The sequence below is a fragment of the Pelmatolapia mariae genome, linkage group LG12 (assembly GCF_036321145.2).
Source record: "Pelmatolapia mariae isolate MD_Pm_ZW linkage group LG12, Pm_UMD_F_2, whole genome shotgun sequence".
Classification (NCBI taxonomy): Eukaryota; Metazoa; Chordata; class Actinopteri; order Cichliformes; family Cichlidae; genus Pelmatolapia; species Pelmatolapia mariae.
The window spans coordinates 2,532,480-2,558,420 of NC_086237.1; the positions used below are offsets into that span (position 1 = coordinate 2,532,480).

Here is a 25,941-nt window from a genome sequence, read left to right on the forward strand (position 1 = left end):
GTAAGACGGTCTTGGGTTGTTGGATGTCCTCCCTTTGCTTACGTAGGTTTTCTCAGAAACTCTGGTTTCTCCCACCTTTGGAGAAAGTCACTGCTGTTTTTAAACCTTTGAGCTTCTCATCATGGTGCGTTTGGTTACTTGGAGCAATGAAGAAACATCAGCCGTCATGATTAGTAATCACCATCTTATTTGCTATGAGCAATGAATTAGTCTTATAGGGATCTTTGGCCAACATGATGGTGAATCACAAAGACTCATAAGTGATTATTAAGAATATTAATAAGAATTTAAAAACTGTCCAGTCTCAGGTGTCCAAGCTTCTAAGCTGCTGAAGGAAAAGTCCCAACATTTAGACCAGGTGACGGAAACTGAGCCACGTGCAGAAGTATTTAGACAAGGATGCACTTTTCCTCCGTTTTGCCGACACGGCACCACTCTGGCTTTGAACTGAAGCTGACAGGATGTGACCTGAACCCTTATTCAACTTGTTTTACTAAACTGTTACATTATTTTATTTCATATTTCTTTACTTTTGGACAAGCTCAAAACTAGTAATGAAGCTGACAGTTAATCAAATGCCATTGCTGAGAACTAATTTAACATAATTTAGGAGATTTTTCAGTTAGTTAGTCACGTCACTGCAGCAGGTTTAAGAGAGCCTTCTGAACCAGGTGAAGATGTGCTAGTTTTACTTTGTACACAGGAGGGAGCCAAATATTAGAAAATATATTCACAGTATTGTGGATGAGAAAACAAAAACAAACACCAGATAAAGCCCAGCTGTATCCAGAAACAGAAACAACAAAGAATAAAATATATTTACCGTAATCTAAGGGAGATTGATGGATAATATTTTGCATGTAAAATAATGTTGATAAAAAATAACATCAGTGTCAGAACCAGAGAGAGTAAAATGTGGAGCATGTTTATATCCATTTGAAAACTCAACATATACATAATGTAACCTTCCCCCAGGCTGGCTCTCAGTCATCATACCTCTGGGGAACACTCGCGCACACGCAGACCGATGTGTAACAAAGGAGGTCGCTGGCGGTGACGTTACCGCCGTGACTGTCCTTGAATTACTGGAAGGATGACGGCTGATTCAATTTGAGCCGCAGCTACACCTTCTTTCTTATCAGCTCTCCTTTGATGCTGCGCCGTGCCTCATTTTTACAGCACAGCTCATCCTTGGTCGCTCTCTGTGTCGAGTTCATAGTGACGCTTTGACAGCATCTGAGAGAAGAGGGAATATAGGTCAGACAGAGCGTGCAAGGTGAAGTCTGCGCTTTCATGCGCCTTCACAAGAACTGGAGCAGAAGAATGCTAAGCGGGGACTGAAGAACAGACTTTTAGCTTTTGAAATCCATTTTCACTTCTCTGCTTTAATCTTCAGAGTTGTTATTCTTTGACTTGAATAACTCTAGCTGCCTTATCACATGTTTCTGGTATTTTTAGGTGTATATTACGATCCAACAATTGCTTTCTACTATAATTTAATCTCAGATAACCTCTCTGGTGCTCCGTAATTACAACGTGATAGAAATCTTTCTGTTTTCGACTCTTAATCATGCGGAGCCTGGAAAAGCTCACACGCCCTTTAGAGCAAACGAGGGGGCCATTCGAGTATGAGGCTGGAAAGATATGACGAGTGGAGAAGACGCTTCCTCAACTGGTGGATGAATCTTCAGGCCTTTTTAATGAGGAAATATCTGCCATGGCTGCCTCTGAGCTCCAGTGGATTATTTCACAGTAGAGAAAAATGTACAATAATGAGAGAAAGTGATGCTTTTTTTTAAAATTATGTAATAATTACATTGTAAAATTTTACATAGTTTTCCCTGCATCTAGAATAATACAAAGACACTACAGCAGCACAGAAGCTTGAGATCCACATACTGGCTTTTTTTTCATAACTGTGCCCCTCCCTTGGGACTTAAAACAGGTCATCCTGAATCAGTAGGTCAGTGGTTCATTCCCCAGCTCCTCCAGCCTGCATATCCAAGTGTCCTGGGGGAAAATACTGAACCCCAGATTATTCTGCCACCATTGATGTGACTGCTAAAAGGCTGTTCTTGCACATTTGTTGCACCTCTGATGTTCTATATAATTCTCAACAGGTTGCATTAAACAGCCTTGAACCTGCCAGCTTCAGTCCTGTCAGATTATGCCAGTTTATGTTTATATGAGAATAGTGCAAATACTGCATAGTAGAGGTGACAAGGCAGCAGCCTCATGTGTCCTGCCTCCTGCTAGCTCTGCTCAGGTGACTTAAAAACAAAGAAAAGTAGACTATTTCCTGGTGTGTGCTACGTGTTTTGAATATCATGACTTTAATCAAGAGTTGTGCAAAGTTTATGTGTAAGATTGACTTATGAGTGTGTCCAGTGGTCAATAAGACTAGAAAAGTTATTTAATGCTGTTACGACCCGGCTCAAAAGAATCATAGTCTAGGAGTATGATTCTTGCTTGGGGTGTGAGACGTCCCAGTTTCATATCCCGGACGAGCCCCCGGTTATGTTGCGAAACGGCTCAAAAGCCGCAACATAAATATGAAGAATAACACCAGAATTTCAACTAGAAGAGGTTTTATTTTCAACTATGTAACAAGTTAGCTAAAATAGCTGGTACCACTAAGACGAAGACTAGTGTGGCTACATCAGGGGTGGGCAATTCCAGGCCCCGAGGGCCAGTGTCCCTGCAGGTTTTAGATCTCACCTTGGGTCAACACACCTGAATCACATGATTTATTCATTTCCAGGCCTCTGGAGAACATCAGGACATATTGAGGAGCTAATTTAGCCATTTAAATCAGCTGTGTTGGTTCAAGGACACATGTAAAACCTGCAGGGACACCGGCCCTCGGGGCCTGGAATTGCCCACCCCTGGGCTACATGAAAGCCTGCCTCAGGTATGCCTTTATCCACACCTGACTAGATGTGGTCAATTAGCAACAGCTGAACACTCTTGCACTGCCACTGCAAAGAGATTAGGGGCTGCAGAGGGGCGTAACAAGTGCCACATGATAAAGACGCTAACAACACCCCCAGAATTTAGCATTAAGTAAACCTCTTGTCTTATTTATATTTATATTCAGCATCTTTTTGAGCTCTATTGACATATGACAGATTGGCATGACTTTTTAAACTTTTATCTTGTTCTTTTTTCCCCCTCAGGCTCATTACTCCACAGGAAGAGTTTCTGCCTCGTTCACATCCACGGCTATGACTCCTGCCACAACACACGAAGCAGGCAAGTGAACACATCACACACAAAAAGCCTCCACAGAGTCCCCGTAAAACAAACGTTTGGCTCATCTTCAACCTGCATTCATTCAGGGACGACTGGCTGCCCATGTGTGCTCTTTTTATTTATTTATCTATTTTTTTTTTTAAAAAAAGGAAAGTGCAGCTTCACGCTCACACGGTTTAAATGCAGCTGCAAGTGGGAGCTGCTTATTTCGACTGCCGTTTTCTTCTCCTGTCAGCCGCTGAGCTGCTTCATGAAAGAGATTTGCTGTTATGCAACTGTATAGTAGGTTCAGCTACTTCAGAAAAGGAGGACAATGTTTGGATTTGGTGACCTAGTTCAAGTTTCTGAGAAGGGATGAAATGGCTTGAAATATATTTATACAGAGCTCTTTATTTAGCGAAATACAAGAAGGGATTTGTATTTATTTTTTTAAACCAGTGTTTCTAGTGAAAAGCTAAATGCTGATGTTTAAAAACGGCTTTTTGATTTGGAGATTGTCAACAGGAGAAAAACACTCAGGCATAAATCTACATAACAGCTTTCCCTGCAGACGCATGCAGACTCTTTAAAGGTCAGAGATCTCACCTGTGCCAACATCAAGCTGAGACTCACAAAACAATCAATGAACTCTTAAGATTGTTTTTCAGAATAACTGTTCCCGCTTGACGTGCCAGCTATAAATGTGAAATATTTTCATCATATGCACGTCAACTAAATTTATATTTAAACGTATTTTACAGACGCTATTGCAGACGACACTGTGCGTTACCAGTATGTGAAGAAAAAGGGATACGTACGCCTGCATACAAACAAGGGAGACCTGAATCTTGAGTTGCACTGTGATAAGGTAAGAACGCTCGTATTTACGCATGAACAGTAGGAATAATTTGGATGGTAATTGCTAATCGATAAGGTGGAAATAATTATAATAATCTGTGTTATACAATTAATAGATTTCAGCCGTTTAGCGTTGTACTTTTATTTTGAAAAGACAAGAAACTGAGGAGAAAGTGTGCAATTCAGCAGGTTTTACTGTTAGTATAGTAACAGTCCTCATTGATGTTTTCTTATGATCATTGCAGGACAGAACTAGAAAATAAAAGCTCATTAAAATTTGTAGGGTAAGTCGGGGGTTTTCAGTTCTTAGCAGTTAGCACAGGAAGGACTGTGGGGAAAATAAAAATATATAACTTTTTGTTTTTGCGGTGCCAGCTACGTCTCTGCAGGCATTGAGATTTTGTGAGTTGTTTTTATCTCTGTATAAAAGCTGGACGTAGCTCTCAGGTGGGAGAAATGAAGCAAATGCAGAAGTGCCGTAAGCACAAGAACAAATGGGTGAGTGAGATGTGGGTGTAAGAAGGTGGGACTGGACATGTTTTCACATTCTTAGCTGTCAGAAAAGTTTCATATAATAAGGTGTGTAGCGTATGCACACACGTCAAGTTTGCAGTTTTTGTCGAACATGTTCCAAAGTACCCCGCATCAGAAGCTAAAAACTTTTTGACAGTTATTAAGAGACTAACCAGGAATCAAAGTTTAAGCTTTCAGCTTCTTGTCATAACATTTTAAAAACCACCGGCTTAAAGGGAGGCTGGCCTTAAACAGATGTTCATTGAGACAATGAACCAAACTACTGCATTAGGCTACATGAAAACAATGTGGAACCTGAAAGGAGCAGATGGCTTCACTTGGATATTAGCAATACTAACTGCCAAAACGAATAGAAGTGCAGCCTGTGAGGCTCTGATTCAGGTGACAGGGTGATTTCATTCTCCGCTGTAAGGTTTTCAAATGAAGTTTTTCCTGGTGCATGTGTTTAAATAAATAGCTTTTAGGATGACTCACCTAAAACTGTGAAAATAGACAGTGTCCCCACCTCACACTTTGCCAAACTTACGTCTTGGCAGGAATGAGTTTCTCGTGTTCACCCTTCTAAGCTTAGACGTGGGGTGCTCCTGAGAGCCAGCGTGAACTCCAGGAACATATTTCTGCCCTGGTAACCGAGCGCCTCGTGTGTCTGGTTTTCATTGGCTTCTGAGCTGTCGAATCAGAATAATGAAGGGAAAGTTGCAGCAGTTAGACAAACCTGCCCTCTGTGCCCCACATCCTCCTCCACCCCGCCTTCCTCCTCAGTGGTTTCCTCACAAGATCGCAGCTCTATTCGTAGCCTGCTGTTTATGAATTAATAAGAGCTGCTTTACTGTCACATTCAGTCACACAGACCCAGAGCCCACCTCCATGTAAGGTTTGCTCACTCAGCCTGCCCAGCCCTCGCTGTCCGCAAGGGGGTGGATTTTTGTAATTGGCCGACGGAGCCTGCGCTTCAGTCGCCCATGATATCAAAGCTTTATTATATTCAAAAACACCTTTGAAAATGTAAAGTCAGATATTTTTGTCTTGGAGTGTGGGTTTAAAGTTAAACAAGACGCACAAATAATGATGACTATTTATTCTCGTGAAGTGGATTATGTGGGACCTATAAAATCTCAGCTGCAGACGAGTAAATGTCTGCAGCTAAAATGTAAATTAATTGAGCAATTTTAATGGATTTATGCTCCTCCACTCTTCCACATTACTGCCTGATTGCATGGCAGCGTGAGTGAGTCTGTAAACACGTGTGAATCAGGACATTTCCTACTTTTCCTTCTTGTCTGCGTCACCAAATGTTTCCATGCTGACACCAACTGATTGTTGACAATTTTAGGTACCTAGGCATGTTTCTAAATTGAATTGCATTTTAGAGACTCGCAAAGTAACGCAAAAGCATGCACGCTAAATTAACCATTATTACAGAGCAGCAGCAGCGAGAGGGAGAGGACTTACAGACGTGTCTCTGACGCAGGAGACTAGTTAATAATCAAAGTTAAAGCACTGGGGGAAGAAGGAGGCTTTTATATTGATTTGTTATGTATTTATTCATAGAGGTGATAGTAATCTGTTGAACCAGACAGCTTGTCCTTAGACAACTATTTTAAGACGTTCTTTTCAATTCCAAAAATTTTTATATCCAAAATTATAGAAATAAATTACTTTGTGTGTGTGTGTGTGTGTGTGTGTGTGTGTGCTTAGTGGTTTAAAACAATAAGCCTCTTTGTACCAGAGTGCTTGGAAAATCTGGGATTTATGTTAGAGGGAAAAGGAGCCAGAGAGTTGATCACCCCCAGCAAAATCAAGATGTATGTGGAAATAAGACCAGCAGAGAACTGTTGAAATAAAGAGGTTTAAACAGAGTATTTTATAAATCTGGGGAAACCACCAACCGTTGTTGCGGGGCCGGGGGTGTGTGTTTCTCTCGCACGAACACTCAGAGAGGTGTTCCTCCAGGCTGTTGACATTAATAACGGTAGACCTGACCGGCGTCATAATCAAAGCCACGCCTTCTGCTCGGGGCTGTGTCCCCGCCTCATTTCACAGACTACCAGTCAGTCAAAATTAGCGCCTGATGCTTGGTGTTTTGCAATGATTTACAAGACGTCTAAAAGTTTCATAACCCAGGAAGCACCTTCAATGAACCATTTTATTTTTCAACATTTAAATCGCTTTGTTGTAGATGTGAACTAAGCCTGTCTTCTAGCTACGTGGCATCGCCTCAGTTTGCAGACGAGCCCTACTTCATGACAGACTTATGGGTATAACAAACATTTTGTTGCAGGTCAGGCAGAGCTGAAAATGTGCGACTCAGTTTGTTTATGTGAATGTAAAACTTCACGCTGACAGTAACTGCTGCATGAAAGCTGAAATACAGCCAGTTCAGTGTCTTCTAAAGCTCCAATAAGAGAAGTCAAATATTCACATGGATGATGGGGTGAAAGTACGCTTAGCTCCATAAGTACGTACGTTTTTTTTTTTTTTTACCATGCATAAAAACGTCTGTAGTTCCTGAACAGGAAAAGCAATATTTTTGCTAAACACGTCGAAATAAAGCTGAACTTCAGAACAAACATTGTGTCATTGTCCAAAAGTACTATCATGAACTTGAAAAATGCTAACAGGTGGAGGTTATGCAATTATGTATATGTGTGGGAAAGAAAACATATATATTAGTATATGACACTAGTTTGACACACTGGGCACTTTTTGACTGTTCGTGCTGGCACTTATCAAATGAGTGGCGATAAAATGAAAAGTATTGATCTTGTAGTGAAGAAGAAAGTAACAAAGCTAAGCACCTGCGTTATTTTTCCTCAAGGTTCCCAAAGCAGGTGAGAATTTCATCCGTCTGTGCAAAAAGGGCTTCTACGATGGAACAATCTTCCACAGGTCCATTCGGAATTTTATGGTAAGGAAATAATACCTGCTTAAAACACGTTCCTGCTTTTACCTACCTCCACTAAAGCCACCAATTAATACGTGTCTGGTTTGAGCTTTGAGACGTTTCTCTGTGATTCACAAGTTCCTTTCACAGATTTTTAAATCAGTGCAACTTCACTGTATTAGAGGTCAAGAGTTTGCAGAACATGTGCAGTGGTCAGGCGCTAATGCTCTAATTACCCATTAAAAGCTTCAAATTGGCTCTTAAACAGACAGCTGATGGAACTGATGGATTTGGAAATTATGGTCTATGCTCGGCCTGCTGCATTTTAACTGAAATGTGGAGGATTTATATTGGCTTAAACAGTGATTAGAGTTCACATTATGAAGAAGTCAGGATGACCTGAATATAGCTGGGTTCATCCTCCACCCCTGAATAATTAGAATCTGCGTTTTATTACATTGTTTTTTGTTGTAATCATGATATACTTTATTTGTGTCTCTTCAGCTTAAGCTTTAAACACAGACCGAGAATATGAGGTGGCGAGTCTGATCAGCCGTCGTCTGTGTATTTCAGAGCTGCTGCTTCCATAATTAAAGTGGCTCTGAGTGGACATCTGGTCTCAAGAGGACCCTTACCTTTTTCATTCTGTCCTGTGGCGTTCATTCACACTGGCAAGCTGTGAATTGTTTATACGTAATTACACTGCCACTAGCGCCTTCAGCTTATCCTCCACAGCCCAAAAGGAGAGGAGTGTGGCCTCACAGAGAATCATTTCATAGCAACAAACACTTTAAAATCTGTGGTAGTGGCAGTAAAAGCACTGTTACTATAAAGCAGGACCTTTGAATCGCTGAACATCCAGAGATGGTTTTACTTTGAAACATGAGAGGCTCTCTAATGTTTCAGGCACAGACGTGTTGAACATCAACATGATGCAGCCGTCTAATAATTCAGGTTTAATATTAATTTAATAATATGTTTACTTATTTACTGTATTAATGGGGAAGCATTACAAGCATTGCTTTTTGTCATCTTTTGCACCTTTTTAAAGCTCTAACATGGGAGACCAGTACACTCGAGACGGTGCAGTGTTTGTTTGATTCCACCTTCATGCCACGAGAGATCTTTTGCATTAAAAAAACTCTTTATTTGTGTTGCACTATTCAACGAACAGTAGAACAGATTCTAGTGAAAAATAAGACAGTTAAAACAGCAGCAACAAAAGACAGCCAATCAGCAGTAAGGAAGAATGAGAGAGGGGGAAGCAGGTTAACAAGGGTGGCAGAAAAACCATAACTGCACGGCTGGCACACTGGGGCGTGCATAGCATAAACCGTACCTAAAACAATATCCTGTTTCCACAAATTATGTTTGAGCAAACATGCTTCTGCTCTTTGTCTTCTCCCTTTTCCTGCAGCCGTTCTTTTCTTCTCTCTCACTGAGCTTTTGTTCCTCTGCCCCTGGCTCCTTTTTAGAACATGGCTTAAAAGGCAACAGTGCAAAATGCAGAATAATCAGCTGCCTGTGCTGTTAGAAGAAAGTCCCAAAACAGTTGATTCTGTTCATCTGATCACCATTGATCGGTGGTTGTTCATTAATGGTTATGACAATTTACATATTAATGATCAAGGAACTGACCTCGCGGCCCATTGTTCTTTCAGTAGTGCTAGTTTTAGTCATAAGGTTTATAATGCTGGAGAAACCTGCAGTCACCTGAGACCAACAAAGTCACCTGGATGATGATGAAACGTTTCTCCCACTGAGAACATCCAGATGAACAGAATCCACTTTTTGGGGATTTCTTTACCTGGATGGTTGAGCATGCATCAAGACGTTAGACAGAAGTGTTTTCTGCATGGAAGCACAGGAGGCCCACTCAACAAAACTGTGCTCCACGGTGATGCTGGTGGTCAAAAGTTCAGAAAGCTCTTTAAACAAGAACACTAAAGAAATGCAGAGAACTGCAGAAGCACTCATAGGAACACCGGGCAAGTTTACAATGAACAATAGGGGCCAGTATCCTGGAAAGCTTTGAGTCAGGCTTCTAACAGGGAAACGTGACCCCAGGTTGGGTGTTTGGCAAGAAGGGAAACTTTATTTTTGTCAATTGTGTCGTTTATCACATGTTTAAAAACTGATGAAACATCCAGAAGCCACCCATCCAAAAGATAATCAATTTACAGTCACATTTGGGGAAGAAAAACACTTAAAAATGATGTATCATTTGTTCCTGTATTGCAGAACAAAACCCGCATTTAGTTTTTCAGTGTGCAGCAGAGGAAGCTGAGGTCACCCAAAGGTCACTTTTTTCTTTTCTTTTTTCCAGATTCAAGGAGGAGATCCGACTGGCACAGGCACAGGTAAGATTATCACTGCACTTAAACTACGTTTTGAATTCATTTGAGTGGTTGAATCATTAATAGTCCCTTTTTGGAAGCCTTGCGCAAATACTGCAAGTCAAGAGTGTTGCTAAATATGGGAGTACATGCGTACAAAGCAACATGTGGATAGAGGCGGCTGAGGGTAGAGTGCTGAATGGGGCTGTGGTGAAACACCAATCATCTAGCATATGCTGTAATTTTCCTGCTTTTACAACCACTTTAAAAGCAAAAGTGTAATTGACTGCTAGGCCACATGTAGTTAATTTCCTGCCTTCGTGTCGTCGGAGCCGATGTGAGAGTTTGCAGCACAAAGTGAGCTTTGTGTCTGTGGGCGTCTCTGAACACTACGCAAAACGCATCCAGCATGACAGATTTATAGAGGTGCGGAATTTCTGGCCTGTGGGCAAAATGTTCCTCGTCACCTGGGCTGAACAGCATGTGCACACAACTCCTTAACAGACCTTTAACCGGACTTAAAGGAGGGATTCTCTGCAGTGCTTAAAGAGGCCGTTCATCCAGAATCAAACTCGTGTGTTTTCCCACTGGCTTGTAGAGCTGTTTATCTTTATAGATAGATTTATTATCAGTGGGTCAGTTTTGGAGATATTGGCTCTAGAGGTGCCTTTTCTTAAATATAATGGACTTAAATGGTATGCGTAGATTCATGTGAAATATTTTCGTTTTCTCACAGCTGTACGAGTATGTAAGGCCAAACTGCTACTGACGCACTTCCCTTTCTCAGGATTTTGTTATTGTCTGCTAAAGATATCACCCCCCTAATGAGGAAGAGGGCAAACGTTGCCTCTGTCTCTTGTTCTCGCCCGGTCTGTATGCCTTTAATCCTTTGAAAGGCTTTGAAATTTTTAAAAAAGAGCATTTAAAATTAAAAGGTTCAGCAGCAGTGTCTCTGTGCAGAAATCATGAGACGCTGAAGCCATAAAATCCACAGTACTTGCTGTTACAGTTTCATGTAGGAAGTGTTTTCTTCCTGATGTCGTCATTCACCAACCAAAAGAAGCAGGCAGCAAGTTAGCAATAAAGGTCAGCTGAGGATGGACACCATTAGGAAAGAGTTGTTTTTTTTTTTAAGGGCTGAAAACCACCTAGCCACACGCTTAATGGAAAACATTACAACCTTTCTTTTCCCCTGTTGAGATTCTTTTGTTTCTGTAAGGCTATTAAGACAGACAGTAGGTTTCAAGTACGTGATTGTTACTTATCTTGGCAGATCCACAGTGGGCAAAGTATTCCTCTAATCATGTTTAATATTCTGATATTTTTGGGATGGCCTCTGGCATAGTGTCATATACAAGCCTGTTGCTCCCATCATAAAGAATAATAAGCCACGCCAGCCTCAGGAGAAAAACTCATTACACTGTCACTAAATTGAGACTCTCATCATGGGTAGATACGTCATTTTTATTTGCAGGGTGATACAGTTGCTCGGTGTGCTACAAATAGTTACTGTTCACAATACTTTTGTGTGTTTCCTTTGAGTAATCGGATCATGATTTCTGGAAAGACGATCTGTAAAACATTTTTTTTTAATATAGCTTTTTTTACTGCCTGCAAGCAAATGCCATCTTGTTCCATTATGTTCAAGAAAAGGCAGACGACTCTACAGCCGATATCTCCAAAATGCATAAATTTGATTTTGGGTGAACTGTTCTTTTAATAGTCCCAAAGCACGTTGTAGGGTGCAGTCTAGCATGCTGTTTGTATAACAAAATGAACTGTAGTGAAGGTTTGGAGTGTGGACTCTCAATCTGTTGTTTTGCTTTGGCTCTTTGGAAAAAGTTGCATTAAAATTTGTGGAAACCAAAGCAGGTCTGATGAGTTTCACATGTTGTTTAATGTGAAGTTTTCTGAAGAGCTCAAATACAAGCATGAGGTAAAAAAAAAAACAACCCAAAAACTAACTGTGTATTTTAAGGTCAAAAAAATATTAATAGTGTTCATGCATAGGGAGGTAGTGATGTTAAAATAAGTTATTGGGTCATGTTGGAGTGCTTTCCTGTCAGGAGTTTCAGAAATTGCTGAAATGTTTTGAGCAAATCTCTCTTTTTCACTTCCTGTATATGACATTCAGCTAACTGCTCACTGTAGCATTAATGCTTTGCCAAGTTTAGAAAAGCTTCATTTATCTAAAACCCTGCAAGATCAGGTGCTTTGGTCAGAGCAGAGTTTTAAATACTGAACCGTGAAATCGCAGATGTGCTGTGAAGATGCACATGCTCAGGTACTTTGAAATGCTAAAAAAGAATGTTTATTAGACTGTAGCTGTCTTCATGTCTCTTCCTTCTTTCCTGTTTAGGTCAAGCAAAGTTTAAGTTTGTACCAGTGATTTAATTTGAGGAATATTTGAAATTCCCCACAGAGGGAATTTCACTTTAATTTAATCGTTAACTCGCTGGTGGGAATTAATTTCTCCCTTGGCCCTCCTCTCTCGCTCACCTTCATTTACGATCCATTCGTAGCGAGGTAAAATGTCAGCGACTTTATAAATTATACAAAAATGTCACCGGGGGAACGTCATGGCTGCAGAAGCCTCTAAAGAATTGATTGGTTGGTTGTATGCATCGCAAACGCGAACACACTCACGGGGTACATATTGTACCTACGTGGAGACACACGCACATACACCAGCTGGCAGCACGCAGGACAGTGAAACACATCTCAGGGCGACAGATCCTTTCCCCTGTTGGGAGCCAATAAGCCCCTGCAGTGCGTATTCCTGTATACTCATTATGATGATTCTTAATGATGAAGTCAGTCTGAATAATGATTCACAGCTGAAGGCTCTCAACACGCCTCCGTGTTCAAGGGCAAACGGGTCTCTTGCCTGTCTCTCTCATGGTGCAGGAATCTGAATAAGTGGTACTGGCAGAGCCGCTAACTCGAGTTGTTTTCATACAAACTAATTTGATTTGTTACTTTCACAATATAAAAATATAACATGCACTTATGTGGAGCTGAAAGCTGAAAACAAGACTTGGACATGTTTTCTTTTTCCTAACAAACTTCGAAGTTGTTTTTCCGTCCACTGTTTCTCACTAAAACCCTCGTGTGTCCTCGAGGCTCGACATGTCTCCTTCTGTTAAGCATTTGTTGATGTTTTTATTTTTGAAACCTGCGTTGCGTTTTCCATCTGTTTATACCAGCTAGCAGTCTCCTTTTTCCCACCCTTAGGGCATGTCAGCTGTGGATCAGCGGAATGGCGAGAAACCACAGTTTATTTATACAACCGTGTGGGTCTGTGGATAAATGACAGGCATTTCTTTACTGTACACACATGACCAATCTGGTTAGGAAGCTCAAAGTGCACTTTTCGTCCTGGTCATGGGACACTCGATCGGTTTGTTTTCCCCTCAAGGATATTTAAGGGAGCGTAGGAGTTTGTCCAACTGGTCTATATGTGTTTTGTGGACTTGGACTCGGTCACTGTGGGGAGTGCTCTGGGAGTGTGGGGTCATTGTTACACCCTGCCTGGCCCGTGTACAACCATAGAGAGAGTCTGGCTCACATTGGCAGCAGTAAGTCAGACTCTATCCCAGTTAGCCAGGACTGTCCTCTGTCACCAGCTCAGTTAATAATTTTCACAGACAGAATTTTCAGGTACAGCCAAGCTAGAGCTTTTTGCAGATGATGTGGGTTTGTTTGATTATATTAAACAACAACCTCCAGCTCTCACTGGGGCGCTTTGCAGCTGAATGTAAAGCTCATGGGATGAGAAGGAGCACCTCCAAGTCTGAGACCATGGTTCTCAGGCAGAAACGACTTGTTGACCTAAGTGAAGGAGTGGAAGAGAGTCAGAGCTGCTACTCCTCCACATCAAAGCAACGCGTTGAGGTGGTTTGGGAATCTGATTAAGATGCCCCTGGGGCGCCTCCTACGAGAGGTGTCTCAGGCGAGTCAGAGCGGGAGGAAACCCCGGTTAGGAAACCCTGGGGCAGAACACACGGGAGAGATTGTGTCTTTGCTCAGACTGCTGCCGCCCCAAACTGGACCCGGGTTAATTTAGATTTACTTTCTAAACGAAGAAAAAACTCATCAGGCATACAAGGGCTCATGTTACAGCAGTACAAGCCTCAGCAAGAAGAAGTGAACTAGAGTATATTAAAAAAAAGAAATACGAAAAAGCAGTGCGCAAATTAGGAAAAAAAACCCAAACATATATATAACGGTGTATAACCATACTCAGTCTTTCTAAAATGTATTACGAAATCATTCACTCACCATGTATTCTGCATGATTTGGGCTCCATATAGCAGCCATGCTATAACCAAAACCAACTTTGTCCTGGTGGGGAGGAGGTCACCGTCCACCCACACAAACACAGTTGAGTTTATTTCTCTCTCTAAAGCGTGAAGAGAGAATATCGGTAATTATTTAGCCTTCTATGGTTAATAATGATATGGATATGAGAGAGAAAAATGCTATATAAATATAGTTAACTTAGTTTACTTGCTTACTTTTTACCTCACACTTATAGCTCTGCCCGTTCACTCTGTTTTTGGGGTGTAGGGGTGTGGGGTCTTTTCACCAACAGAGTAGCAACATTGGAGAGGAAAGAAACACATGCACAGTTACATTAAGCTCCAGCAGAGAGTCTTCAAAATGTGAATAGCTCCCAGTAAACACAGCCAGTGAGCCAGCATGCTTAATCCCAAGACCTTGAAAGCTGGACAGCAGGATGTACAGCATCCGTCAACAGTTCCTGCTAACATGACCCAGTGTCTGCAGTGTAAAAGGTTTAGCCTGAGCAAATATTGAAGCTTTACCTGCAGAAACATTTTCGTCACGTTGCCAGAGCGCAAGAAAGTGTTAAAACTGCACGTCAATTAGAACTCTGAAGCAAATATGTTATTAAGGACTTGACTATTTCTGTTGTTTTCCATTGTGACGTAATGCTTTCTGTTGTTTTCCTTCTCTCCGTCATTCTTTCTCCATCCTCAGGAGGCGAATCCTTCTGGGGAAAACCTTTCAAGGATGAGTTTCGCCCCAACCTATCCCATACCGGCCGGGGGATTCTCAGCATGGCAAACTCTGGTCCAAACACCAACAAATCTCAGTTGTAAGACATATTTTTCCTAAACTTAGAACAGTTGCCCAGAGCTTGAAAGTCAGCCGGCAGGGAATTATGTTGTGTTTCGTCTGTATCGTTGTCTCTGCTGAGCATACACAGAAACACGTGTTAACAGCACAGCCATTAGTTCTTTTTACTTTTTTGCTGTTTAGTGTTAAATATCTGCCATTTTTTTCCCAAGTTATAAAAGCCAACTGGGGCAAATTTTGTCACAAAAGAGCTCTCTGATCATTCAGCTAATATTCCACAGTTCCTTGTTTCCATTATTTCCAGTCTTTTAAACCTCCCTGCTTTAGCTGTTTTAGCCTGTGTGTATTATTGAAGGGTATTTCTCGTATTTTGTAAAATAAGGCTGGCTACTATTTCCTAATTTTTTTTTTTTTAATTCTCCCTCCTAGCTTCATCACATTTCGATCGTGCACCTACCTCGACAGGAAGCACACAGTATTTGGAAGGTAAATCTGTCTTTTAAGTGTTATAATATTCACTGTATGTGTGTACTGTGTCTATGTGTTTATTATTTGGGTGTGAAAGGTAACAGTCCTGACAGACAGTTTCCTGCATGTTCTTCCTATTTTCTTCTCAGTCCTCACTCTCCATCTCTCCCTCTCACCTCTCATATTATTCTTTCATACACGTGGTTCCAGTACTCTGACTTCTAGCCTGACTTCTGGTCAAAAGCGGTGAAAAATTTAGGAGATGCTGAACCTAAACTGATGGCTTTCTCTCTCTCTCCCTGCTAAGCGAATGGTCGTCTTTTGCAAAAAGCCTCGACTAAAAATATTCAGACTGCTTTTAACAGGCTGATTCTTTAGATGCTCAGCACACTATAAAAGCTTCAGTTTTAACCCTGCACGCAGCTTTTTTTACCGCCTAACCCAGTGTCTTTGCACATTCAACTGAGACCTAGGCAACCAAACCAGATCTATTTAGGTACTTTACAGAGGACACTGTTTCTGCAGGGTCGTCAAGAATATTTATTATTGTTCAAGTACTGAACAATACTGAACAATTCATCTTATTGAGTAACCTTCATGGGTTGCATAAATGATGTCGAATGGAAAATTAAAAATGTCTAAAGAAACAGATATAACGCTCGTATTAATGATGTGCGACCACATCCTCGGTGTTTTCTGATTGAATCACACTTTTAGACTGCTTCTTTATACATTTTTAGTTTTTGTAAGTGATTAAATGTTTAGCTCTGTGATGGATAGATTATTTTTCCATCGTCTAACTAGCTTTTTTTAATTTATTTATCTTAAAATAGGGTCACGTTTAAAATGTCTTGTTTTGCTTGACCATAATGAATCGTATAAAACGGAGGCATCACTTCATGTAGCTGAAACCAGGAGTCTTTTTTTTCCTCATGCGGCTTATTGGTTTCTTTTATTAGCATTTTTTTGTGTGTTTGCAAATGTTAAGATTTTTTTTCTTCCTTTATTAGAAGAAAGACAGAAATTTAGGGGGTTGATATGCAACAAACGTACCTGACTGTATTTTAATGAGGGATGTTCAGATATAGCGCCAGCACTCCAAACACAAATTTTATTAATTCACTGCACTTTATAAACAGAACAAAAACTCTGGCAGGCTCGTCTGGAGCTGGTACCTTTTCTGGGTTGACTTATGATATATTTTTGTGTGCATTATTTTTTGACTGGGCTAACGTGTTAATCCTCATGCAGTTTTACCCTCGGTGTACCTGTTTGTGACATGAACATGGGAAGATGCAGAGGTTTAGTCGTATACTCTTTATAGTATACAGTATACTGTTGTTGCTATGACTCTATCTTGTTTTATCTCGACATGTTAGGTAGTGGAGCTACGAGATGGTGAATTTCTGTTGTTAATTATTTTCTCAGTTAATCGATTATTATAATTAATCTGCATGTGAATTCTGGATTCACAATATTTTTTTCCTGAAAAGTGACAGGATCGTTTTATTTGTTGTCAGAAGTATTTCAGATTAATTTAATTTTAATTCACTAATTAATGAAGCGGTTTTTTTTCCTGTAAAAATGATTAGTGGGAGTGCTTTGTGTTGTTGTGTTTGTGGTGTTGTGATGATTTGCCATTCACTGGATTAGCCCAAACACCTCGGTGTTATTTTATCTGGCAAATGATTTTATTTTGAAAATCGATTATATAAGGCTGGTTCTTTGTACCTTTTATAGAGGATGTTTGTTTTGCAGGTACCTGTTGTGCAGATAGGTGGGATCTTAATTTATATCTTAATGTAAATTTGAAAAAGAGGCTCGAGCTGGAAGGCCTAGAGATAAAGACAATGTGTCGGGTCACCGGGAGGTAGGAAAAAAGTTTAAAACGTTACAGTTTGATCTGATGCTGCAGGTCAGTGAGTCATCAAGTGTTTGTGCTCATCGGTTCGCCTGAACGTATGAAAGCAGAGCACACGAGGCCAGAGAAGGATCTCCTGCTTGTGTGTGTGCGTGCTTGTGTATCTCTGCTCACTCTACACATGGTAATTGGGGGGGGGACAGCTGGAGAAAGAGTTTGCAGTTTAAAGAGCGAAGTGAGAGCAACTTAAAGTGCTCTGCACCAGGGGGTCACTAACAGATCGCCTCTGGGCCCTCAGCATTTGACACACACTATATCTTCAGCGGTTGTTTTCTCTGCAGTGTTTAAACTGTAAAGCTTCTGTGCTGATAAAAAAAGACTTAACTGAAAGTCACTGTTGACTGATGAGTATAATGGGATCTGCATAAATCGCTCAGATATAAATAATACACTCTTGTGTATGAAAGCTAAGACGTGACGGGTTCAAACAGTTTGTTTAATTTCAGGTTTTAAAGCAGTTTTGTTTATGTTTTAAGCATTAAATGTTTAACGGTAGGTTGCAGTGTAATCTGAACAGGTACATCCATGACTACGTCAAAACAACGTGACAAAGCTCGAGTGATGAATCCAGTGAGGAGTGTTATCAGCTAAACCTGCAGCTCCTCCTGGCCTCACTGAGCTTTATCAGGGAGTCTGAGCTTTTTGTTTGGCTGCCTGGACCTAAACCTTTCCATTTTATTTCACACTCACTGTTCCCTGAGTCATTTTTGCCTGCAGAAACCAGCCTTTTAACAGAAAATGCTCATAATGCTTCTGAATACCTTACATGCTCTGCACTAAATGGCAGACAAGGTTGAGTGTTTATCAGCCAAAAAGCCAGATTTTTCCATCAGGAGTTGGAAGTGTCTAAAAGCAGAATTAATTGTAGTGAGTACTGGGCTTAGATTCAGAGCCTGACTCCATATAAACGCTGTTCTGTGTCTATAGGTTTAAACTGAAAAAGCAGCTGTTTGCTGATGCTCACAGCTTATTTAGCTGTCCCCATGTGCAGAAGATGTTCATTCACTAAGGAGGTTATAAGCTGTGTGACACACTGGCATCATAATTCATGTTTACCTTTTTGTTTTTCATGATGAGCTCATGTGTATGTATGTATGTATCTATGTGTGTGTGTGTGTGTGTGTGTGTGTGTGTGTGTGTGTGTGTATATGTATATATATGTATATATATATATATATATATATATATATATATATATATATATATATATATATATATATATATATATATATATATATATATATATATATATATATATATATATATATATATATATATATATATATATATATATATTAGGGGTGCAACGATACTCGTATCGATATTGAACCGTTCGATACAGTGCTTTCGGTTCGGTACGCATGTGTATCGATCAATACAAGATTTTTAATTTATTTTATCAACTTTTCTTCTGACGATGCTGTCTGTGTTGAGAGCTCAGTGGATCTGCGTTCGACTACTCCGCCTAGGCTGCACTGTCGAGCGCAGATCCACTGAGCGCAGCGCAAGCTAGCAAGACAGAAGCTTAGCTCGTTGCAACATGGTAAATTGAACCTCCCCCACCCTAATTCAGATCTGGCCTTTGGAACTATTTTGGTCTTCATGTGAAGTATGACCCTGAAGGTAAGCGCATCATGGACAAAAGTAAAACAGTATGTCGGATGTGCCACGCAGTGTTCAATTACATGGGTGGGAACTACTGCGTTAGCGCAGTTTGCTCGTTAACGTGTTGACGCTGTCCAGCCCCACGCACGGGGCGATCCGCGGTAACTCGTTAACGGAGATTTGCCGTGTTGTGACGTTAACGTCATTTCAGATTAACGCTGACAGCACTAGTGGGAACACAATGAATATGACTGCACATTTACTCCGACATCATCCTAGTGCAAAGACAAGTGGAAGCAGACAAAAACAACAAGCACGCATGCTACAAACTTTACCCGATTCATTTAGACAGCCGTTAGCACATGATTCTCCTTATGGGGACCCGATATGTTTAATATGCTGCTGAGAATATAGCCCAGAAGAAGCTATAGTATAGCTTTTATTTTGGAAAGAGCCATTTCTCTGTAATAAACTCTCTTTTCCAAAGATGAGGGATTTCTCGATCAGATAGATTTATTTTTTTTATTACTTTGTTGTTTCAGCAACATTAAATTTAAAAACTGTACTTTTGAGTTAAAATATATATTTATAATTTTAATAAATGACAAATTAAAAAGGCATGAACATTTTTTTGTATCGAAAAAATATCGAACCGTGACACCAAAGTATCGAACCGAACCGTGAATTTTGTGTATCGTTGCACCCCTAATATATATATATATATATATATATATATATATATATATATATATATATATATATATATATATATATATATATATATATATATATATATATATATATATATATATTTTTATATATTTATTTAATTAATGCTCGAATTGTTTTTCTGTGTCATCAGAGAGTTTCAGTTTAAAATTGTCTGTAGGTGCCATGTTTTCACTGATTACTTCATTTACAGCATGATTTATGTATAGATTATCTGATGTAAACGTCTGTTTTATATGTGCATCTTGTTGAAACCACCAAATCAAACCCAGCTGCAAACTAGTGTGTAATTTCCACATCTCCTTTACAGGCCTACAGAACAGTATTCGTTAATATTTCTATAGTTTTACTTGTAAAGCTTAAAGTTTCAGATCCCTAATGTAGAGGGATCAAGTTACAAATAAACTGTAAAATTAGAATATATTAACTTGAATTAAAATATTTATTTTACCGCTCTGTGCACTAAATCCCAACAATTTAACAATTTTCTACAGCATTAATCTCTTATTTACAATATTTTGACTATAATATTTTATCATCATCACTTGATGATGTCTCTGATTGGAGTAGGCAGCGCTCATAAGGAGCGTTTGATGTGTGAAACAAGCACAGGGCCTGAAGCAGAAAGCTGCCTCTAACCACCATCTGAAAGCTGCGGTTTTAGGTTTTGTTAAGCCAGCTCACACAAAATAGCCCGGCTGTGTTGAACTTCCTTTGTCGTATACCTCTCAGGGGCCTGAGAGTCTCCATAAGAGTCTACGCCTAAACTCTGAGTCGATTAACTCTGACGATGGGAAACTGCAGAGTTTCCAGTTCCAGAAAGGCTCATCAGAGTTTCTAATAAGCTGAAATAAATTTACAAAAAAACCACTTGCCAGTACAAAATTATAGAAATCCTGGTGTGAGGTTTGGCATCTGTAGCAGTCATACACCTTACAATGGTGCATGTCAAATAAGATGATGATACTGGCATTCATACAGCTGTGTTAGAAACCCACAAATAGTCACTCCAATGGTCAACAGGACGAGCAGGGGTGCAACTGAAAGCTGAATGCAAGCTAAAGAAAGAGTTTTACAAATCAAGTCAAGCTCGTCCTCCGTTACTGACTCTCGATGATGAAATAGGTTCCCAGCCTGAATATACATCATCATTGTGTAATTGCACTGTTCTCATCCATAAGACATGGATGTATGAAACATGATGTCGCCTGTTGGTTTGTGAAGACTCATTTTGAAGTGTTCTGAAACTGGACGTGAGAGGTGTCAATCCAGGAGTGACCAAGCCCACACGTCAGTCAGGCCAGTGACTGGCCATTAAAAAAGGTGCAGGTTAAAGTCCTGGAATCTGTTGGTGTTTACACGTGTGATATGAATCGACTCAGTACCATTATCAGTCAGAAAGGAAGGTAAAAGTTAAATTCAAACACCTCCTGCAGTGGAAGGTGAGCGCAGGGCAATCACAGTTCAGCTCTCTTAATGTAGATGGATTAGCTCATGTAAGCGATGTAAGCTCCACTTCATCATGCTCCTCTCTCTCATCACATCACTCTTAACATGGATGTGTCATTTTAAATGGTAAAACTGGGAATGAATTATTCAGCAGTCTGAGTCTCTCATGGCTACATTTTCATTATATGTTTTATGACAGATATGATCCTCTTCCCTGGCAAAGGTCGGCATGATGGGACCTTTGTCAGGAGCTCGGGACTGTAGAGGACTCGGCAGCGTATAAAATGAAGAACGTGTTGTGTTTTTTCTCTGTTGCAGGGTGGTCGGTGGATTTGAGACTCTCACAGCCATGGAGAACGTGGAGAGCGATCCCAAAACAGACAAACCAAAGGTATGAAGCAGTGAGGTATAAGGTTGGCTTTTGCTTGTAAATGTATGATCGGGCCCAAAGGACTGAAAAGAGGTATCACTCCACAGGTTTGTTGTATGTCAGATTTTTTACATTTTAAATGGTTGAGCTGTAGTTTTAAAATGAGTTAAAGTTTCTGGATCGGAAACATTAAAAGCAGCTGAGGAGAACAAGACTCCACCGTCATGCCACGGATACACAGATCATCTAAAGGTCAGATACTAGGACTAGAAACGATGCAGGGAGCGTGAGAGTTCTGTTTAACTTAGTAAACAGCTGTTCACAACAAAGAAATCCAGCTACAGCAGTAGTTTTCCAATTTTACCTTAAAGTTAAATCAATGAATAAAAATTGGACTAGTTATGAATTTAGACCCTTTATTTTCAACCAGTATTTTTATTATTTTTAACTTTGTAGAACATATTTTAACCTGGATTAAGAGTGTGTAACAGAACCTACATACTTTATCATTTCCACATCATTTAATGCTTTAATGTTTGTTTGTTCCACAGTCGGAGATCAAGATCATAAGCACGACAGTGTTCGTGGACCCGTATGAAGAAGCTGATGCACAGGTTTGAATTTTTCTCATATGAAGTGACTGTCAAACAATAAGAGGGACATTCCAAATATCTTTATAGTAGGTGCGTTTCAGAGGCAAACAGCTTTGTGCTGTTTTCAAACTTAAGAATTTGTGTTTGTGTTTGTGAGAAGTCTAGAATTCCCTTATCGAGTTTTTGAATGAAAATGCCAACTGTGTTAATAGATAAAGTAGTTCCTGTGGGAGGGGCTTAAGGTGTACAGGCGTGTACAGTGTGGCACTTGAGGGTTGATTTGCTTGTTGCCCAATAGTGATGGTGCTAACCTCTTGAAAAGTTTGTTCTTTTGAGCAGTTTTAAAAGTTTGCAGTTTTTATTCAGAACCATCACGCTCTGCCTCGTTTGGCTGGTAAAGATAATTCCCACCTCTGCTCGTGCTCGAGGCCTCTTACACAGTCTGTGCCAGCACTAACCAGCGCCACAGTTCACATTGGTTTACTCTAACTTTCTCCTTCAGATGCCTCAGGATCGAGAAAGTCTCGTGGTGCAGAGCTCAGTAAAAAATGATTTAAAAATGATGAGGAGCGTGCTCCTGTTCTCAACAGGCTACCTTCAAGCTTGAAAACTGTAGCCGCAGAGCCAGCTCTCATCGCTGGTGATGATCCTCGAAAGTCGAGTCAGTTTGAAAAAGAAGCGGACTGTAAACTTCAGAATGTGCAGTGCAAGTAGTCAGCATGGGATTTCTAGTCAGCAGTCTAAAAATAGCAGCTGTTTGGACACGACTGAGATGTTGACCTTGAACAGGAGATCGCAGGAATGTAAAGCAGATAAGCTTTTTGATTTTTATAGGTCTGCTCACGGAGCGTCTGGTCACAGCTCTTAGATATCACGTTGACAAACCTGGCAGCCCTGTGTCAGAGTTATTATTCAAACCCATCTATCCTGTGAGTTTTGTGTGTATTTACATGATTTTTGCCTCTCAGATTGCCGCGGAGCGAGAAAAGGAGCTACAGAAGCAGGAGGAGGAGAAACAGCAGGCCAACATCGCCCTGAAGAAAGCCAAGGAGGAGCAGGCGCCAAAAACCTTCAAAGCAGGTGTTGGAAAATACATCAACCCTGCCACAATGTAAGGAACACACGTGAATACAGATTACTACAGTCTCCCCTGTGCTTTTAATGCAGAAATGACTCATTCATATGCACCAGCGAGACTATAAAAGCTGCAAGCGCACAAACACGAGTTAAAGAGTATTTCTTTCCACTCCGTTGACAGAATTTACATTAAAAAGTTGCAGCATTTTCTCACCGTCTGATGTAAGAGACTAGAGAAAGTGGAAAGCAATGAATGGATGATAAAGTATGATTATATAGCAGCATAGCAAGAGAGAATGGGAATAGGCATATTGTATGAAATTGCCAGTTATAGAGAAGATTGCCAATTTTCCCCACAGGGATAATTCAGGGTTATTATCCATAACATATTTTTGATATTCATTTTGTTTTCACATGTTTTGGCATAATATTTAGAATAACTTTAACTTTTTATTGCTCAAGTTTTCTGTTCAAATTGCTCAGTCGCTGGGTTATAAAACAGATGGATCCAAACAATAGAGTTTTGTCCTCTGGCTCTATTTTATTAGTCCATAAAGGGCCTCTTATGGTGTTTTATGGGATCATTCTTTTGGGGGGTTTTAATCTATCGTGTTAAGCTTTTAACTGTGTTAACGTGTAATGCGGTTAGTTAAAATTTGAAGAAGCAGTCGTGAGTAGTCGTGCTGCAGCTGTGGTTTGATTTTTGATTTGGATCATGTGGCTGAATTTGTTTTTCTTTTTAACTTTGTTTCCACCAGCTGTTTTTTTTTTTTTGTGTTTGTTTGTTTGTTTTTTGTTTTTTTTGATAGCAAAAACTCGATAAAGACACGATAAAGAGCGCAGGAGAGACAGGTACAGGCCATGACGTTTAGGCTATTATATCGCTACCACAAGGAATAAGGATGCCGGTGGTCATCGGTGGTCCCACAGAAGCGGTGGGACGATCAGACTGCGGAGCAGATTCATGTCAGTGTGTGGGACTGTAGCCTGAGGTTTATAACATTAACTGTAATCGTGTCACAGTGGAAAAATAATCAAATGAGTAGTTGAATGAATTTTTAAAGGCTATGTAATTAATTAATAATTAGTAATCTGTTCTGCTGAACTGTTGATCAGTCATCATAGCTGCAGTTCAGGAGCTAGAACAGGTTATCTGCTAATCAGAAGGTTGTTTGTTCGATCCCTGGCTGCTTCAGTCTGCTTGCCAAAGTGTCCTCGAGCAAGATATTGAACCCTGAGTTTCTCTCCAATTTATTCATCAGAGTGTGACTGTTGGAGAGAAAGCACTTGTAGAAAAACGTGGTGGTGTGAATAAGGCACGTTATACAAAAGCTGTATATAAGAACCAGTCCATTTACCAAACAAAACAGGACATTCCCTCAGTCTCTAAGGAACCGTTAGAAGCATTGAAACGTTTTTAAATGTATTTTCACAATGTACAGACCAATCTGTCAATGAATCGATCAACAGAAAACTCAGCAGTGCTTTTAGGCCACAAAGACTGAAGGTACGCCCCACCGCGCCTTTTTTGGGTTGACTTTTACTTTCACTAAGATGAAATGCCTGACAATATGAGCCCAGCATGCAGACAAGGACGTGCACAACAGAATTTACAAAGAACAGAGTTATAAGAAAGATCAAAGAATTATCTGCAAGAAGCAATATGTAAATGGAGATCTTCGTGTGTTCATATTCTGCTTCTTTTCTCTCAGAAAACGTTCAGCTGCTGAAGATGAAAGCGGTCCGTCCACCAGCGGCACGGCAGCCAAGAAGTCCAAAGGCAAAACCAGCTTCGGAGACTTCAGCTCCTGGTAGCACTGACACATTCTCAATTTACCAGATTGTATCTTTACTGGTCAGAATGGCAACCAGCAGAATTACTTTTATTCTTTTTTTTGTGTAATGTTTTTCTTCTCTCAGTAGCATCGACTTTTTGACAACTATCAATTAAAGCTCCTTTTTTCATAAAGACTGTTTTCTTCATTATTAAAGATAATCTTATCGGTATTTGGATTAAATATCTCACTGATGTTTCCTCTTGGCTGGTTTAATAAGTGTTGCTATGCTACTACAGTTAGCTGCTTGCTAGCAACACTGGCATAATTAATTTACAGTGTCTATAGTAAACAAAAGCTATACATTTATGGGTTCAGTGGCTAGTTTCACATCTTTATAGAACATGCAAGGTCTCTTAAACAGATCCACCTCTCGTTTGAGTAATGCCTCATTAAACAAGGAGGACTTTACGGCGGCTACATTTTATCTTTTATGTACAGTCTATGCACACATCATGCAGCACTGGAGTTAAAGGCTGTTTGAATCAGTACAAGAATTCAGATATAAAACCCAAAATCGGTGAGTCTGTGCAGACAGATCATCTCCGCTGAGGCTTCTGCATGGCACAGATGATAAAGTGTATTTAACACGTTTTCAAACCCAACAGTCAGATGACCTCCTGTGAGCAGCACCCAGTGATAGTGGGGAGGAAGAAGTCACATTTACCAGCCTAAGAAATGTAACTAAAGCATGGTTCAGCTCAGGACTGATGGTGGATATGCAGGTGGCTCATAGAGCAGTGCTCGAGAAGCAGTGTGGAAAAGTCTTTGACCTAATCTTGCAGCATCTAGAGCAGGGGTGGGGAACTCCAGGCCTCGAGGGCCGGGCTCCTGCAGTTTTAGATGTGTCCTTGATCCATCACAGCTGATTTAAATGGTTAAATTACCTCCTCAACATGTCTTGAAGTTCTCCAGAGGCCTGGTAATGAACTAATCATTGGATTCAGGTGT

At 40.3% G+C, this 25,941-nt stretch overlaps 1 protein-coding gene across 1 annotated transcript in view; it reads left to right on the forward strand.

Moving 5' to 3' along the window:
• ppil2 (peptidylprolyl isomerase (cyclophilin)-like 2) overlaps nt 1–25,124 on the forward strand; it is a 32,484-nt gene extending 7,360 nt beyond the window's left edge. The window contains exons 11-20 of the mRNA XM_063490593.1: nt 3,177–3,252; nt 3,993–4,099; nt 7,442–7,531; nt 9,834–9,867; nt 14,845–14,962; nt 15,373–15,429; nt 21,434–21,506; nt 22,037–22,099; nt 23,047–23,189; nt 24,868–25,124. Coding sequence (XP_063346663.1) covers nt 3,177–3,252; nt 3,993–4,099; nt 7,442–7,531; nt 9,834–9,867; nt 14,845–14,962; nt 15,373–15,429; nt 21,434–21,506; nt 22,037–22,099; nt 23,047–23,189; nt 24,868–24,970 — 864 coding nt within the window. The 3' untranslated portion in view covers nt 24,971–25,124. The remainder of the gene's footprint in view (nt 1–3,176; nt 3,253–3,992; nt 4,100–7,441; nt 7,532–9,833; nt 9,868–14,844; nt 14,963–15,372; nt 15,430–21,433; nt 21,507–22,036; nt 22,100–23,046; nt 23,190–24,867) is intronic.
• Nucleotides 25,125–25,941: the final 817 nt, after the last annotated feature.